The 16,771-nt window shown below is 33.1% G+C and overlaps 3 protein-coding genes across 8 annotated transcripts; 1 reads left to right on the plus strand and 2 right to left on the minus strand.

Annotated features, from left to right (window-relative positions):
- Positions 1–413: 413 nt before the first annotated feature.
- On the minus strand, positions 414–5,814 carry LOC101504413 (pentatricopeptide repeat-containing protein At5g57250, mitochondrial). Of its 6 annotated transcripts, none has more exons than XM_027332632.2 (5): positions 2,328–5,814; positions 1,748–1,894; positions 1,531–1,605; positions 1,227–1,314; positions 414–762 (listed from the first exon to the last, which is right to left on the minus strand). In XM_027332632.2, the coding sequence occupies exon 1, from the start codon at positions 5,637–5,639 to the stop codon at positions 2,427–2,429; it is 3,213 nt and encodes a 1,070-aa protein (XP_027188433.1). In that variant the 5' UTR covers positions 5,640–5,814; the 3' UTR covers positions 414–762; positions 1,227–1,314; positions 1,531–1,605; positions 1,748–1,894; positions 2,328–2,426. The 6 variants fall into 6 exon arrangements, with proteins under 6 accessions (XP_027188433.1, XP_004487975.1, XP_073226430.1 ...); XM_004487918.4 differs by having other exon boundaries at positions 1,455–1,605; XM_073370329.1 differs by having other exon boundaries at positions 1,531–1,645.
- Positions 5,815–7,959: 2,145 nt separating this feature from the next.
- On the minus strand, positions 7,960–9,634 carry LOC140921048 (uncharacterized). The gene is made up of 5 exons (XM_073370789.1): positions 9,444–9,634; positions 9,020–9,240; positions 8,733–8,866; positions 8,465–8,563; positions 7,960–8,073 (listed from the first exon to the last, which is right to left on the minus strand). Exons 1-5 carry the CDS (start codon positions 9,632–9,634, stop codon positions 7,960–7,962), a joined length of 759 nt encoding a protein of 252 aa, XP_073226890.1.
- A 5,734-nt stretch (positions 9,635–15,368) lies between these two features.
- Positions 15,369–16,752, plus strand: LOC101506352 (uncharacterized). The gene has a single exon (XM_004487921.4). It carries the CDS (start codon positions 15,881–15,883, stop codon positions 16,427–16,429), a length of 549 nt encoding a protein of 182 aa, XP_004487978.1. The 5' UTR covers positions 15,369–15,880; the 3' UTR covers positions 16,430–16,752.
- The last annotated feature ends 19 nt before the right edge of the window (positions 16,753–16,771 follow it).

Below are 16,771 nucleotides of genomic sequence, written 5' to 3' on the forward strand. Positions count from 1 at the left end.
TCAAGGCTTTTTACTCCAGCTCGAATAAACTCGTTACTCATCTGGATTAGCCCGTATGAGAACCGGGTAGCTTCCATAACCAATTTTTAAAAAAATAAAAATAATAAAATTAGCTCATATAAAAAAATTCCAAAAGAAATTCAATCCACTTATTTTTTTAACAAAGAAATGATTCTCGATTTAGCTACTTACTGAATTTTTTCTCCTTTGTAAAACAAATATTATTCGGTAGTAATATATACAAGTACAGTTTATATATAGTATTTTTACTACTGTTATTTTGGTGATTTTCAAGTACATCATAGATTTAAACTATGTAAGAATGGAAGGCATAAGTATAGGAGATAAAAGCCCTAACATAGCTTTGAGATGAAAGAGAATGGAAAAGGTGGAGTTATCATTGACACAGGGAGTACACTAAATAATATAGTAGGGAGTTATCATTGACACATTTTTCTTAAATAAAGAATTACAATGCAAATGCATCACGTGTTTCTCAAGATAATACGACTACCCTTTTCTAAGAATCAACTTCTTCTCTCAGCCTTCCCTAAAATCCCTTAACAACATAAAGACAGTTACACAGAAATATGCAACAACCATCAAAATTTACAAACAATATTTTTACCAAGTTACACAATGGAGTACAAAAGTTTGCAAACATTTTTATAACATAAGACACTGTAACAAAACAGCAGCATGGTCAGTAGATGGCTCTTTGGCAAATTCTTGATGAATATGGTACATCCAAACAAATGGTACCTATAACAATATATCAAAATACCAACAATCAGTAAAAAAAAATTGTAGTTGAAAAATCCTTATGTAAGTTCATACTTTAAAATTTGGTTTGAAATAAGAAATAGTATCAACAATATGCTAGCTAGAAGTTCCTTATCAAAACAATAAATACATTTTTTTACACAGTAAATAATAAATACATAAAAATCATATATCAGAAGATTTGAAACTTTCAGCACAAATATTATAGATATAGATTACTTATACATGTATGTATAATTAAACACCAACCATGTAATGCCAAAGGTAACACAGGGAAGATGCATTACTTGTTTTAATCAACTTTTTACCAAATATGTTCTTCCAAGCAATGAAAGAAAAAATAATCAAATGTCCAATTTTGCTTTATCAGAAACATACCATACCCCTCCTCACTGAAAAACCAATGTTACAGAATGAAATTAAGAGCAACATAATTAAGATACCTGCTTAATGTGCATGAACTTGTTAGATCAAACATAACCAAAATTGCAGTGGAGTCCTCAAAAATTTGGTCTTCCGATTTTCCATCCCCTGCATACATAATAAAGAATTATAATGATTAACAATTAATTTAGTATTTCCTTTCTATCGTTAAGTTATTGTCATCACCGAGACCACCATGAATATTATCACTCCTAAAACAAACAAACAATATATAATGGACAACACACCCCAATGATGTTAGAAAAAAAAGCTGCTGCGCCTTTAATGTGCTCGCAGTTCTTCTAGCAACTGACTCTTCCGCACCTTTTCTCTGCCACAGGCAAAGTGGCAAACCATCACAAAGCTCTCCCTGTTCGCTTCATCAGTCGTCAAGTATCACTGCAAACAACACAGTCCAAAAGAGGAGAAGACTTTGCATCTGTAAAATGCTTAAATGTAAACAATCTCCTCCCAAATAATGTGTAGATTCCTTTGCTGTAAACGGAAGGGCCAAAATGTTCCATAAATAAAAACTAATTACCAATATACAGTGAAAGATTGAGTGAGATTGTTGAAACATTTTGGAAAATGTCCAAAACAACAGTAATTGTGAATGTGAAACTGTTCAACCAGGGATATCTCCATTCACCAATATTGCAATCCTCCACGAAATATTAGTGCTCGGAATCTGAAACAGATGTCAACAATAGTTATTGCTATTCTACAAAAACAAATTTAAAAATGTGCTAAAATTGAAATTACAATAATATTCCCAATTTTAGGCAGGGAAACTTGCTTCAGAAAACTTATCAACTTTTATATATAATAATAAAGATAAAGATATGTTGAATGTAAAGACACAAGACCTAAAAGTCTTGATATCTTTTGCAATCCACTGAATCAGCTTTCGCTGCCTCGTGCTCAAAATAAATTTTTGACATAGTTCAATGCATCATTTTTTTTCTACAATATAATGAAAGACTAATACAGTTATGTAAGACATGTCAAATATGACTGTTTCGTTACACAAAGTGACAAAGGGATGGTAGATAATTACACGCGCGCAGCACATGCACGCACAACAAACTCCATATAAACTTAATTATATGGAAAATATATACCTGCAGGTTTCGTCTGTGTGGTCTCTTTGCTTGCACTACAAGAAACAAGAGAGACATTTCCATGTTAAATAAAGTCCGTTAATTTTGTATTCCAAATGTTCATTTCATAGGCTCTTTCAGGTCAGAAATGATTTCCTTTGCTAATTGATTAGCTTCATGCATCTCCCCTTTGGTACAAAGTGCAGCAATTCTAGAATAATAGAAATCAAAGCCGCGCTGTTTGGATCTTTTCAAATAACTATCGTTATTTGTCATTTGATTCCTTACATCCCCGGTATCACAAGATCCAGAATCCAAACCACTTTTGCAATACGAAGGTAGAGACATGGAAGAATTTGAACCAAAACCCTTCGGTTCGTAAATCTTCTGTGATTTATCAGATCCTTGATTATAAGTAGACAACCTTTGAACAGGAAAAAACATGCACGCGATTTCATTGAGAACCGTAACAGCTTCTTGAATGCTTCCTTGCTCACACAAAGTGGCAAGAAAATCATATATTGACTCAGTATCAACCTCGCTGTTGACTATGTTAATCGTATCTGTGACATTCTCGGACTGAAGCATTTCTCTCAAGACACTCCTGGCTTCTTCCATCCTTCCCTTGGTACATAGACCTCTTATCAAATACAAGAACCCTAAAAAATCGGGTAATATATCCTTTCCCTTGAACTTATAATAGAATTCAAGGGCTCCTTCCATGTCACCCTTCTTGCAATAGCAATTTATTACAGAACTAACTGTAAAATTGTTGAACTCGATACAATTTTTCTCCATATCATTTAGAAGCTCAAATGCCTTGTCTAATTGTCCGAACTTAGATATAGCATCGAGTAATGAATTGTAGACTTGTGTTTTTGGTTGAAATCCCTTGAGGAGCATTTTCTTGAAAACATGTTCGGCATCTTGCAAATAACCTTCCCGACATAGAGCATAAATTAATGTAGCATAAGTTATTTCAGAGGTCATCAAATTAAGTTTCTCTAAAGAATCAAATAGCCGAAACGCTTCAATAAGACAACCCTCATTGCATAATCCATTTATGATTGAATTATGTATGACTATGTTCAAATTCATCCCCTTCTTTTCAATAAAAACACAAAGATCCAATGCTTTATTGAGATATCCTCCTTTGCATAAGCCATGAATCACAATGGCATAATCAACATACGTGACCGGTAAATCATCTTGAACACCCACGACAAGCTTATATGCATCTAAAGCTCTACCTTCCTTTATGAGTATCTTGAGAATGGAGGCAGGAAAAGTGACTGCTGAAGAATTGTCCAACATTTTTCCAAGAAATTGAACAGCTCTATCAACATCTTTCAGACAAAGGTAACGTGCAAGTAACTTTCGAACCTTTGGTTCTACTAAACCATACTCTTTCAAAAAAAAATTCAAAAGAGGCAGAGTTTGCTCCCTATTCCCAACACTAAGAAGCCTTCTCAAAAGTGAATAATAAGACTTGCATGTGACAGGTAACCCTTTCATTTTCATTGCCACACACAATTGATTTGCATCATTGAGTAATCCTCTTTTACACAATAAAAATATGGAATCGTTACATACCACATTATATAAATCTGGCCCCAACCCTTCCATTCTGCAAATCAAATCTAAAATCACTTTTGAACTGTTTTCTTTGAAAATCGTCTTCATCAAAAACCAATATGTACCTGTATCCAACACGAGATCTTTGTGATTGAGTTCAAGTAATGCTTCAATGGCCATTTCTACCATACCCTTCTTGCAAAGTCCGTCAATAATACTATTGTAGCACGCATACGAAGATATTGATGTCTTTCTGAAGTCATCAAATACCTCAAGTGCCTCATCAATTCTACCAACTTTGCAATACCCATCAATCATCGTGCAGTACGTAACAGAATTCGGAACCAGATCCATTTCTGGCATTCCTTTGTAAAGTGTATAAACATCTTCAAAAGAACCCATCATAAACAATGCTCTAATCAATACATTACACATTACAACATCCATAGTGATACCAGCTTCTTCAAGCCGCTTCTTCGTTTCCAAAATCCCCAAAACGTTCTCCTCTTCTGTATACCCGTGCAACAACGTACTATACGTAATCACATCCGCAGTCACGTTTTTCGAGAACTTGTCCGCCTCCTGTGTCCTTCCATACTTTGACAAACCATTTACAACAGCATTGTATGTTACAACACTCGGACTAATCCCTCTCTTCTCCATTTCATCAAACAATCGAAACACACTATCAAAATCACCTATCCTTCCAAACCCATCAATCAAAACAACAAACACAAATTCATCAAGCTCAATTCCCAAATCTTTCATCCTCTCAAAAACACCAAATGCTTCCTCAACTTTACCCTTCTTACAATATGCAGACATTATAGCAGTATAAGTAACCTTATTAGGTCTATGCCCTTCTTTAATCATCTTAGCCAAAAAAGTAAAAGACTTATCAACATCACCTAACTTAGAAAACCCATCTATAAGTATAGTATAACTAACAGAATCATGAGATATACCCTTTTCCAAAACCATTTCTCTCATCTTCCTAAAAACCTCAACCAAAACCTTTTCTTCAACATACCCACAAACCCAAACACTATACAAAACAACATCCAAACCCAACCCATCTTCCTCCATCCTACGAACCAAATCATAAACTTCATGAACCCTCCCTAACTTACAAAGAGCATTCACAATAGCAGTACAAGTCACAAGATTAGGCCGCCACGCGCCTCTCGAGCGCGCGACATTGTCGAAGAACCACAGCGAAAGTTCTGGTTTTCCAACCCTACAAAAAGCCGAAATCACCGAACTACAAACAAAATCATCAAAAGGGTACTCCTTTCTATGTTCAGCCATCAATTCAAGAACCTGAATAGCCTTACTCACATGACCCAAATAGCAAAGATTTTGAATTACGCAACAAAAAACTGAGGAAGAGAGGAAAACGTTACGGTTTACCAAACAATGTCGCAAAACGGAGAGTGTCTTATCTGGGTCTTGGCGCGTGAAGCAAAAACCACGGATGAGTGAGTCCCACGCGCGAGATGGGGTTTTGTAGTTTTTCTTCATGATTTTTTCTGCTTGTTCAAAATTGTGAGATTTGAGGAGTGCCCATGTGAAGAAATTGTGGGTATTGTGATTTGTGGGGATTTTGTTGGTGGTGAATTGGTGGAAGAGGTTGATGATTAAGTTGAATTTGCGGAGGTTGAAGAGGAAGAAGATGAAGGTATTGATTGAATTGGGAGTGGGTGTGAAACCACGTTTGAGTGAGGAAGAGATGGTTGGTGTTGGTGGGGGGAACAACATAGAATGGAAAAGGAAGGGAGTTTTGTGTTTGGTTGTTTTGCATTACAACGTTGTTGGAAAATCGGATGGTGGTGCTACGTCGGAGACCAAAGTGAAGAGTGGTGAGTGAGAAGAAATGTGTCTTCTCTCTCTCTCTCTTCCCCCATATTGGGCCTGCCCAAATCCTCCGATTTAAATTTTTTTACCCATACCCCCTAATTATACCTATATCCCCATTTAAATAATGAAATGATTTATTTGTCTTCGTTTAAATAATAAAACTCTAAAGATTTCACCATTTCACCTTTCAACAATCTTTCAGCGAAATTGTATTAAGATTTCCGGTATACAAAATATACTTCGGAAAATTTGAAAACAAGGTTTTCGATCTAGAAGCTAGTTCCGAAAAATCTTTTTTCAACTTCTCCGATATAGAAGCATCTTTCGAAAATCTTTTTCCAACTTTTTCAGTAGTACCGGAAAACTTAATTTAAGTTCTCCGGAAACTATATACATACCAGGAAACTTTGTTTAACATTTTCGATAGTTATTGGAAATCTTGAACCTCACGAGGAAAAGACGGAAAAATCATACGAATTACACGTAACGCTGATACTTCTACATCATCCATGATGAATCCTCCAAAGAGTATTCGATCGATAGCTTCAAGGAGAAGAAGACGGATGATAATTGAAGACGATGATGAGAGAGAACATGATCATCGATTTATCCATATGTGACTACATCAACATGAGGAGTCTCTTATAACGCATGAGGAGGATGAGGTACATAAGCAGGTGGAGGTACACGAGCAGGAGGAGGTCGCACCTGCTCATGAGGGAGAGCAAATGGAAGAGGGGCATGATGGAGTTCAGGGACTTGGTGAACTCACACGGTATCCTGGAGGACCATATGATTTGTCCGTCCTTACACGATACTGTCACCATGTTTCAGCTAGACTGTGGTTTGGTCAGGTATGTTAAATAATTATTATTTATAGTGCATTAAAAATATTAAATTAATTATTTGATGTAGATGTGGAATGATTGGGATATGTGACGTCTGTCACTAAGATATTTCACAAGATCCGTCCAGCTAGGGATGGCAATATAATTCGCACCCGCGAATACCCACCCAAACTCGTTTGATTTAGACGGGGAAAACCCGCTTTGATTGGATGCGAGGGCGAATTTTTCCCGAAATTAAATTTCGGAGGCGGGGACGGATTTTGGGATGATGATATCCACCCCGCACTTGCACCCGAACGCGCCCCGCAAGTAATATTATAGTAATTTTTTAATTTTTTATACATACAAATTAAATTTACTTAATATTTTTTTTTTTGAAAAAGCCAACCCAATAGGGGAATCTTGAGGATAAGAACGAGTCCAGTCCACCATAGAAACTTTTTAGGTGATGTTACCTCACAATTCTTGATAGTTTATCAGATTTTAGGATTTGGTACTAAAAAATTCAATCTGGTAGTACAAATATAAAATTAATAATTTATTGAAAGCTTCAACTCAATAATATATATATATATATATATAAATGGATGCAGGTGTGGGCGGGGAAACCCAAACCCCATTGTGGACGGGGATGGGGGCTTAAATTTCACACCCACTATGAAACGGGTGCAGATTTTCCCGGATCAGTCGAAAGCGGGGTGGAGGGAAAAACCCGCCCCTGACCAGTCTCGTTGCCATGCCTACGTCTTGCTACATATCCATCTGAGTGTCAAGAGCGATATTTGAAGTGGTTCTATCAGGTGTCTCATCCCCTGCTAGTGCAACCATATGGTGTAGCCTAGGTCCCACATTATAGTGTCCCGACCATCGGTGCAAATGCTTCTAGTTCACAGCCGCCACTTATCCTACAACAGATCGGTGATCTTATATAGCAGGAGGTTGAATGAACATCAAGTTAATTCAGATGATGAGTTGTATATTCACTTTTATAAAGTTTTGTATTTATCATGTAGTTACACTAGTTAGTAGTAACACTTTATGCATTATTGTTATGTAGTAACACTTTTATAAACACTTTATGCCTTATTGTTATGTCGTTTACTTTTATAAACATTGTGTTTGTACTTTTATAGACACTTTATCTTTTATGCGTTATTGTTATGTTGTTTACATTATATTGTTTGTGATGAAATATAAGGAAAATAAAATAAATAAATTACAAGATGAAATCGAGTGACCGTAAACTAAAATTAATTAGTAACAAGTGATTTTGTAACTGTTTTAAAGAATTAAGCTTCATCTAATGACATTGCATCTACGTATTATGTAGGTGGATTTTGGGTAACATGTGGCAAACGACCTAATAAATACCATCAATGTTGTAGATGTTTTGTATATGTTATTGCCCAAGAAGTTGCTTCATCTGTGTGATATTGCTTCCATCCTGGTGCAATGTCTAGCATTGAAAATCTATCTTTCATCTTTAACTGCAAAATAATATCATTTGATTATTTTAAAAATTCATTTGATTATTTAAAAAAAATTAAAACAGAAGAAAATTAGATAATTTTACTAGAACCCAGTGATTTCCATCAACAAAATCAATACATATCATACAATCACTTTTTGTCGATCCTGAATGTGAACCCTTTATAGAAAGAAAGTCATTGAAAATGTCTGACCAAACATGACGAGAATAATATTATATGTTGTCGCTATCACGTAACTCATATCAGGTATGGACATCCATTTATCTATGGGTTGAAGACCTAAGTCGGATATCTTCAACAAATCTCTTACTTCTCTAATGTGTCATGGGAACAGTCTATCATATTGAGTTATATGAGAAACAATCTTCTAGTACAAACTATTGCGGACCAAAGACCAAGACTCCTCACTGTGTCTAAGCAATAATGTAATAGCGCGAAAACCACAATTTCTATATGCTACCACATCAAATATGTCATAAATGTATGGCTGAATAACATCAAAAAATTGTCTCCATAACAAATGCTTTGAAGATTGAGATGATTGATAGGGTTGTTTCTTTGATTGAGAGGCTTGTCTCTTCTTTGATGATTAAGATGGTTGGGAACCAAGATCTTCACAATATGTTTCATTCAAAGTAAGAAGAGTCTCGATATACATCATATCCATCTGCCTTCTTACCCTTACTCTTCTTCACTCGTCCTTTGGTTTTGACTTTTTCAAGTGGTGGACACATTGAACTTGTAGTTGGAAAAGCAAGTTCGCGCACCTTACTCTTCAACACCCGTTTTCCTATAACATCAAGTGATCGAAAGCATTTTCATAAGGCATTCATCTCAGTAGACATATCCAACTCTAATCCATCTGTTGTGTCTTGGGTGAGTTTACATTCCATGCTTGATTTTCTCCATTGAATATGCACATAATCTAAAGGAATTGATTCACCTATCAATTTATATTGTGTTAATTCACAAGCACAAGGTAACTCGTATGTCCTTCTAAGAGAGCACCCACATACAGATTTGTCAGTACTCACCCACTCAACTTTCTCGTATTCTTCAATAATATGTATTTGAGCTTCTCTTAGTACAAATGTATTCAATCTATGATAAAATGGATTTCCGTGTTCATGCACTTCATCATAGAAACGTTTCTGAAACGAGCCCCTAATTTTTTTATGTTGCAACCTTATCATGTTGTTCATAGCCTCCCAACATTTACATATGTCATTCATGTTGTGTTCCAACATTAACTTCAGTTTCCGATGATTTGACTCAGTCCTATCATTACATATAAATTGTCACCATTGAGAAATTCAACAATATATAATAAAATTATAAAATCAAAGTTTTAGAGTCACATGACATACCTGTTAGTCGATGTGTTCTCCAAATGCATCACTCGATTTGTCCATGCTCCAACAAACTTTTCCTTGTGAGGAGTTAGACAAGTTTCTTTCACATAGTCAACAAACATTTTATTATAGACACATGATTGCTCAAACATGTGCAAGCGCATGATATACTCTTTTTCATCACTGCAATACATGTCTTTCCACATATTCAATACTGACTCTTGTCTATCCTTTAAGACATATTACTTGCATTTTGCTCCAACATTTTTGTCAATATGAAATCGACAAAACAAATTAACAGCATGTGGAAATACAATACCAACTGCATTCATTAACGCAAGATCTCTGTCTGTCACAATTACTTGAGAAAATTTGTTTTATGTAACAAACCATTTTCTTAGCCTCTTTAATGCCCAGAAAAAGTTTCCTTCCCGATCATATTCCAAATAAGCAAATCCAACTATAAATGTCATCTCTATTGATGTCATACTAACAATTTCAAATAATGACATTTTGTATTTATTGGTTTTGTAGGTACTGTCCATAATCAACACAATCGGAAACAAATTCAACAACTTCACTGAATCTAGATGCGCCCAAAAAATATCTCTCATAACATTTGAGTCTTCACATTTTCTATTCCAATACACATATTTTTTTCTTCTTCATCTAAGCGTCCAACAATTGCATGCCCCTCCAAAGTATCAGGTAATTCATGGTTGTGAACTCCCTAAATTACTTTAATTGTCACAACAGCGTCCCTTGTATCAAATATCTTAAATAAAATATAAAATAAATTACAATTAATCACAATAATATATTTTTAAAATATTAATTATAATTATTCATACCTGATCTGTGTCAAAAATATTTGTAGTATCGACGCATGTTTTATCTAATAATAGTAGCGGTTTATCCATATTTGTTAACATTTTAAAAAATTAATAAAATTCAAAAAAAAAAAAATAGGTGTCTCTCGGAAAACTTGTCAATGAAGTTTTCTGAAAACACCTTATGTACCAAAAAAGTTGAAGAAAGTTTTTCAGTATACACATTTTTCCATTCTGTACTTGAAATCTTTTTTAAAGTTTTCCGATAAAAACCTTCTGTACCAAAAAACTTGTAAAAAGTTTTCCGAAAGTTACCGTAAATCTTTTTTACGGCTCCGAAAAATGATAAAAATAAAAAAAAATAAAAAGTGACTATGATTTATTTGAAATAGTAAAAAAAAAAGATAATTTTGCCATTTTCATAACATTGTGGGGGTATAGGTTAAAAAATAGGGGTACATGATAAATTTTTCCTCCAATTTCGTCATATGATCTGGTCCAAACTTCACAACATGTTTTATCACCAAATTAAAAAAATAAAAGTTATATTCATACGTCCTCCATATTTTCTGAAGTCACCAATTTTTTATTTGAATTGATCAATCTGAAGTTAGATTTTATATGTCTAAATTGAAATATTTGAGCGTGTATTTGAGAACATATGAGATAGAAGTAGAAACCTAACAACAAATTAGTTTTGGACTGAGGCTTAATCCACTCCAACTTCAGCCCAATTATCATGCATCTAAGAATCATATCATAACAATGAAACAAATGGAATCTGAGGTGAATGAACACCAAAACTCACTTAGATCTCCTTCCAAGACCACACAATGACAATCATAATCTCGCGACCACACGATGACAGTGATTATCATTTATCAAGGACATGCGTTCGAAATCAAATGATTTGCGAATCATGGAATACAACTCATAGCGCAAACCGACTACTTCTAAAACCTACAAAAGAGGTCCTATAAATAGGGCATCTGATTCAGGTGGAATGTACACATTATTCTAACTCTAAAACCTCTCACTTTTAGACACAAACTTACTTGATAATCGAAATAAGAGTACTCCCATAAGTAAAAGGAAAAATCTTGTGACAACATGAGAAGACATGAATTGTGTCATGACCTAAAATTTCGAGTGTTTCTCGAATTCAATGGAATTACTACCAAATTTTATTTAAAAAAGAGAAAACATTGGAAAACCTTTAAAAAAATGAAGAGTTGTCTTTTAAACCAAATTTTGAGTTCGGAAGTCGATTATGCTTAGGGAAGATATTAGCACCCTACGACATCCGTTAAAATATGGTTACCTATAATTAGTTGTGCAAAATTAATATTAACTTATATAAATTTATTTATCCTTTTTTAAATGCACATATAATCTTTTTTAAATAATCTAGAGATAAAATTGTTTAAGAATATAAGGTAAAAAAAAAACAAGTATTTATTATTATAATTAGTTGAGCAACAAAACACATTTGATCCATCATCATATGGACATTTAGATCATGTTTCTCAAAGTCAAATTGCTTCAGCTATTGAAGTTATGTCTCAATATGGAAGGACAAATGTTTTTAAGCAACATTTAAAGGAAAAAAGACTCGATCAATTGATAGGAAGAATGAGCTTGAAGGGTATTTGTTTGAGGCAAATCATGAAGAGGATGACAAATTTGACCTTCTGTTGTGGTGGAAACTCAATTATGTCTATTTTCCAATCTTGTCAAAAATAGTTAGAGATTTGATGGCTACCCCAATTTCAACTGTTGCATTTGAAAGTGCATTTAGCAGTAGTGGGATAGTATTAAAGACTTTCAGGAGCCATCTTAACCCAACAATGACAAATGCTTTAATTTGTGCTCAAAATTGGTTAAAGTCTTTCGTTTTCCAATTGAAAAAACTCAATTTGAGTGAAGAATTTGAGTTATCATAGATTTCTATAACAGGTGACATTTTTTGCTCACAAATACAAAATAAAATGATAAATAATTCATTACAACTTTATAAGTAATTTTTTCTTCTTCAATTAACTGCAAATTTTCATGGAGGATCAACTAGTTCTTGAGGAACGTCCATAGTTACATCAAGAAGGGCAACAATTTAATCACAACCACTTGGTTGTGTTTGAGTATGTTTTAATTACCAATAGTAGGTTAATTCTATAAATTTATTTACTTGTTGTATTTTATAATTTTTTAATGTGTACTGATGAAATGTTTCATTTAATTGCATACAGTTTTGAAATTATATTATTTTTTGAACTCCAATATGATACTTATTTGGAGTTGGGCCAATACATACCTTCATCATTTTGGTTTACTGGCATGATGGAATGTTTTGGAGATGGTTTGAAATACCTGACTACAAGCCAAAGACTTGGTAGGTTCACCTTATTTTTATGTTTTGATATTTTATTTATGGCATGATTTTTAATATTACAAAATTCTATTTGACTATATTCAATTTTAATATCACTATTATGACAACTGTACTTCATCTTGCTTTTATGTTGTGTTGTTGTGCTAGATAATGTTTTTCACCCACCAATTTAACATAAATATGGATGGAGTTTATGATCCACCAGTTTGCTTAGAGATGTTTTTTACTTATGAGCTAAAAAAAATTTGGATACTAATGTTCTCTTTGAAAATATTTTTAGTGTTATTGTTTTAATTATGCCACCTAATATGATCTCCTCTTTTTTGCATAAAGTTCATCTTACTTGTGAAAGTTGGTCATTCTAAATTACAGTCCCTTATTAATTTGTTGTCCAATTTAAATATTTAGCTTTTTGGGTTGTAATTTAAAATATTTACAATTGTATCTCTTTATGTCATTTAGGTGTAATGGCTATGTTGTGATCCTATATGATGCATATCATGCTTGTTGCCAACAAATTTTTGTTTACCTTATTGAGACACTTATTTATGAGGATTGTTTAATTCCCTCAGTCTGATGCATATTATGTCCTTGTTGAGACTAAGTGAATTTACAATTATGTCAGTTTTAGCCTTTCCTTGTGGCACCTTGCGATGCTAGTTGGGTTAAATTATTAACATAGGATATGTATGTTTTATCTTTAGTATATAAGTTTTGCAAATTGTGTTTATCTATTGTCTATATGGTAATATAATATTTTTCCATTTTTTTGTTGAAATAGTTTGATTTTAGGTCCAATATAATTGAACATAATATGAGAAGATTTTTATTTAAATCTTTAATATAAAAATTCAGTTTTTAGTAAAGAATTTAACAATTTTAAAAAATTAACAAGAATATATCAGAATTAGTCCAAAACCACAGACGAATATAAAGCGGTCCAAATAGTTTAAATCATATTGTCTATCCAACCTAACCGATGAATCGAACCCGCCAAAACTGAGTGCAAAATCGATAGTGAATGGACCTAAATTTACCACCCGTAGTTTGTTGCGGATTGAGCCTTTTGACGTGGGTTTTTATGTCTAGGGAATGTAAGTTCAACAACTAGAATATATAGCCTTTACGTGATATGCTTCGGTCAGTTATGGGTGTCGATGAGTTTCAATTTAATGACTCACAAGAAGTCAATATAATTTATTTATATTTGTTGGTACAAGAAGTCAATATAAGTTATACAATGCCGCATTTTGCAATAGGTGCAATATTTTATTAGACATTTGAGCATATAATAAATGTATTTATTTATTAAATAAAATAATAGACGCGTACTACATCTTACTCTAATGGTAGCAGCACCTACCACTAGGAAGGTCGAGTTGGACCAAAACAAAACCTAACACCACATCAACAAGATATATAACAAACATAAGAAACAAAATGATAGAGTCATTCATATCCACGATGAATGGAAAGTAATAAGTTTGCGTTTCCTATACTTTAGTCAAGTCCTCGTGTTCTTAGTCCAGCTTTAAGAATATATTCACATATTAATCAATGGGTCTACCATATGATATTAATATGCACTGTTCCTTCTGTTCTGTCCCAACTATCACGGCTCTTATCATACAAATTAAGGATTAAGGCTTAATAACTATCATTTGTTACCTTTTTAGGTATTAATTTATCATACTTTTAAAACTTATTTTTTAATAAATAAAATTTAGAGTGAATTTTTTTATAAATAAAATTTAGAGCGAAGAGATGAGGCTCATTCAAGATAAAGAAGATTTTAGAGCTTATTGAACACTTAAACATAATAATTTCATATTAATATTTTCAAATACATAATTTAACATATCTTTTGAAAAAAAAATGAATTAATAGATAATTCACGTATTTTTACTTCCTTATATTTTTTTTTACTGATCTTTAGATAAACCAAATGATTCAGACTTACTTTTATAGACTTATTTCATATTAACATCTTTCAATACACAATTTAACATATTTTTAGATAAACCAATAATTAATAGACCAACGAGATTAAAAGGTGACAGTGTTATGAATCTCACATTTAAAAAAACTCATCAGGATAGTGAAGTCATGAAGTTATTCCACCTAATAAATTAGTCTTTTGGATCGAGTTCTCCTTGTATATAATACCAAAATATAATTGTTGTGAACTTAATGAACATAATGTTTGTGATTAACTGTGTCTATATATCATGTGCTTTGTAGTAGAATCTTGGTGCATTTGGAAGAGCTAATTTAAGATATCTTATGATATAAGTAATTGCTAAATTATTTGAAAGAGGTTATCAAAATAACTTATATGCACATAGTTATTTTTAGTTTATTTTAATGAATTCTTGAAGATAGTTTATTGTTATAAGTTTACCCTCATTAATAATTAATGATAAGTTTTACATCTAAATGTCCCCCTTGCTTGATTATTATTAATGATTACATTATAATTAGTAAAATGCTTGGACTAAATCAATGGTTCAAAGCTAGCATTATTAGCTTAGCAAAAATGAAAAGAAAAAATAAAAGGCCTGGTAGGTATACTTGGTCAGTGACCCATTCCCTACGGTTTGGTAAGAAATTTTGGTGTCTGAAAAAGAATGGAAATTGACCTTTTGACTTTAGTTAAGCTTAAGTCATTGAATTGCTGCAAAAGTTCTTACTTATAAATAACTCTGTTGTTCATATCAGGTTTCATCTTGTGTTTCAAAATATAAGCACTTCAAAATAGAAATGACCCTTTTGTGTCCTTGCAGTTAACTTTCTAAGTAAGAAGATATACACAAAGGAATAATTAATCACAAAAAAACACATCTTAGGTAACCAACAAGCTTCCATTTCCTTTTCTTAAAGTCTTCTAAGGCTTAAAAAACCATTCTTATTCATCTATGCATCAATAGTCAATTCCCTGTTGCCTATTCTTTATTTTTTTTTAAACCAACTATCCTCTACGTGCAACTGCATAGACTAATCCCTCGAGTCAGGTAGGACCACAAACGGCAGTAAAACTTCTCAGATCTGAATTTTACCCCAGAATCTCTGGTTAAGCTTGAAGAGACTTGAATCATATCATCTAAGCATTCTTAGTCCCTATTCCTTTTATACTATTATATTAATTAAATTGTTAATATATGCATATATAAGTATATATATATATAAATACTACTCTTTCTTACTTCATATCATTAACCATCAAAGAAGCTAAGATGGGAGGGTGTTTTTCTTCAAGACCATCATGTACATCAAAAACTATCCGTTTAGTTCATCTAAGTGGTTATGTAGAAGATTTTGAGCAACCAATAACAGTAAACCAAGTCACATGTGGAAATCCACCAACTCACTTTGTTTGCACTTCTCTTCAACTTCTTTCATCTTCATCAAAACCATTGAAGGGTGATACACAACTTCAACCAGGAATTGTGTACTTCATGCTACCTTACTCAATTCTACAAGCTGATGTTTCACCTGTTGACTTGGCTTCACTTGCAAAGAGGCTAACTGCAAAGGCTAAAACAAGAAGATTTGAAGATAAAAAGAAGACAATGAAAGGTAGTCCTTTGTTAAACAAAAATGAGTTGAGGAGTGTTTGGAGTTCGCCTTTGATGAGTCCCAGCCGAGTTGGTGCGGCCGAGGGAATCGGTATGGCATATGGAGGGAGTACGTGTCGGGGGCGGCTATGGAGACCTTTGTTGGATACTATTAGAGAGAAGTCATTCAATAGGAGTAATGAATCTGACTTGCAAGAAAATCATTGAAGTTTTGAAGATCTTGGATTAAGGTAACACATGAGAGAAAAAATAAGGCATGTTAGGTGGTTTTGATGAATCTGTTTGGATTGACTTTCTTAAAATTTGATTTTGAAGACATGTTGGCACATTTGATTTTGAAAATTTCTTTCTGTATGATTCTCCAATGAATATTCCTATAGACTATGATGTAAATGTGTAAGCTCTTGATTTTTCAGTTTGGAGATTTCATGATAAGTGTTATATAATTAGAATTGGATTCAAGTGAAGTGTGATTTACGAGACATGAATTATTTCACAACTCTTAAGCAATGCAGTCTTCTGCTTAATTATGTGCTTTGTAATTATAAT

Source organism: Cicer arietinum, chromosome 1 (genome assembly GCF_000331145.2).
Source record: "Cicer arietinum cultivar CDC Frontier isolate Library 1 chromosome 1, Cicar.CDCFrontier_v2.0, whole genome shotgun sequence".
In the NCBI taxonomy this organism is placed as follows: Eukaryota; Viridiplantae; Streptophyta; class Magnoliopsida; order Fabales; family Fabaceae; genus Cicer; species Cicer arietinum.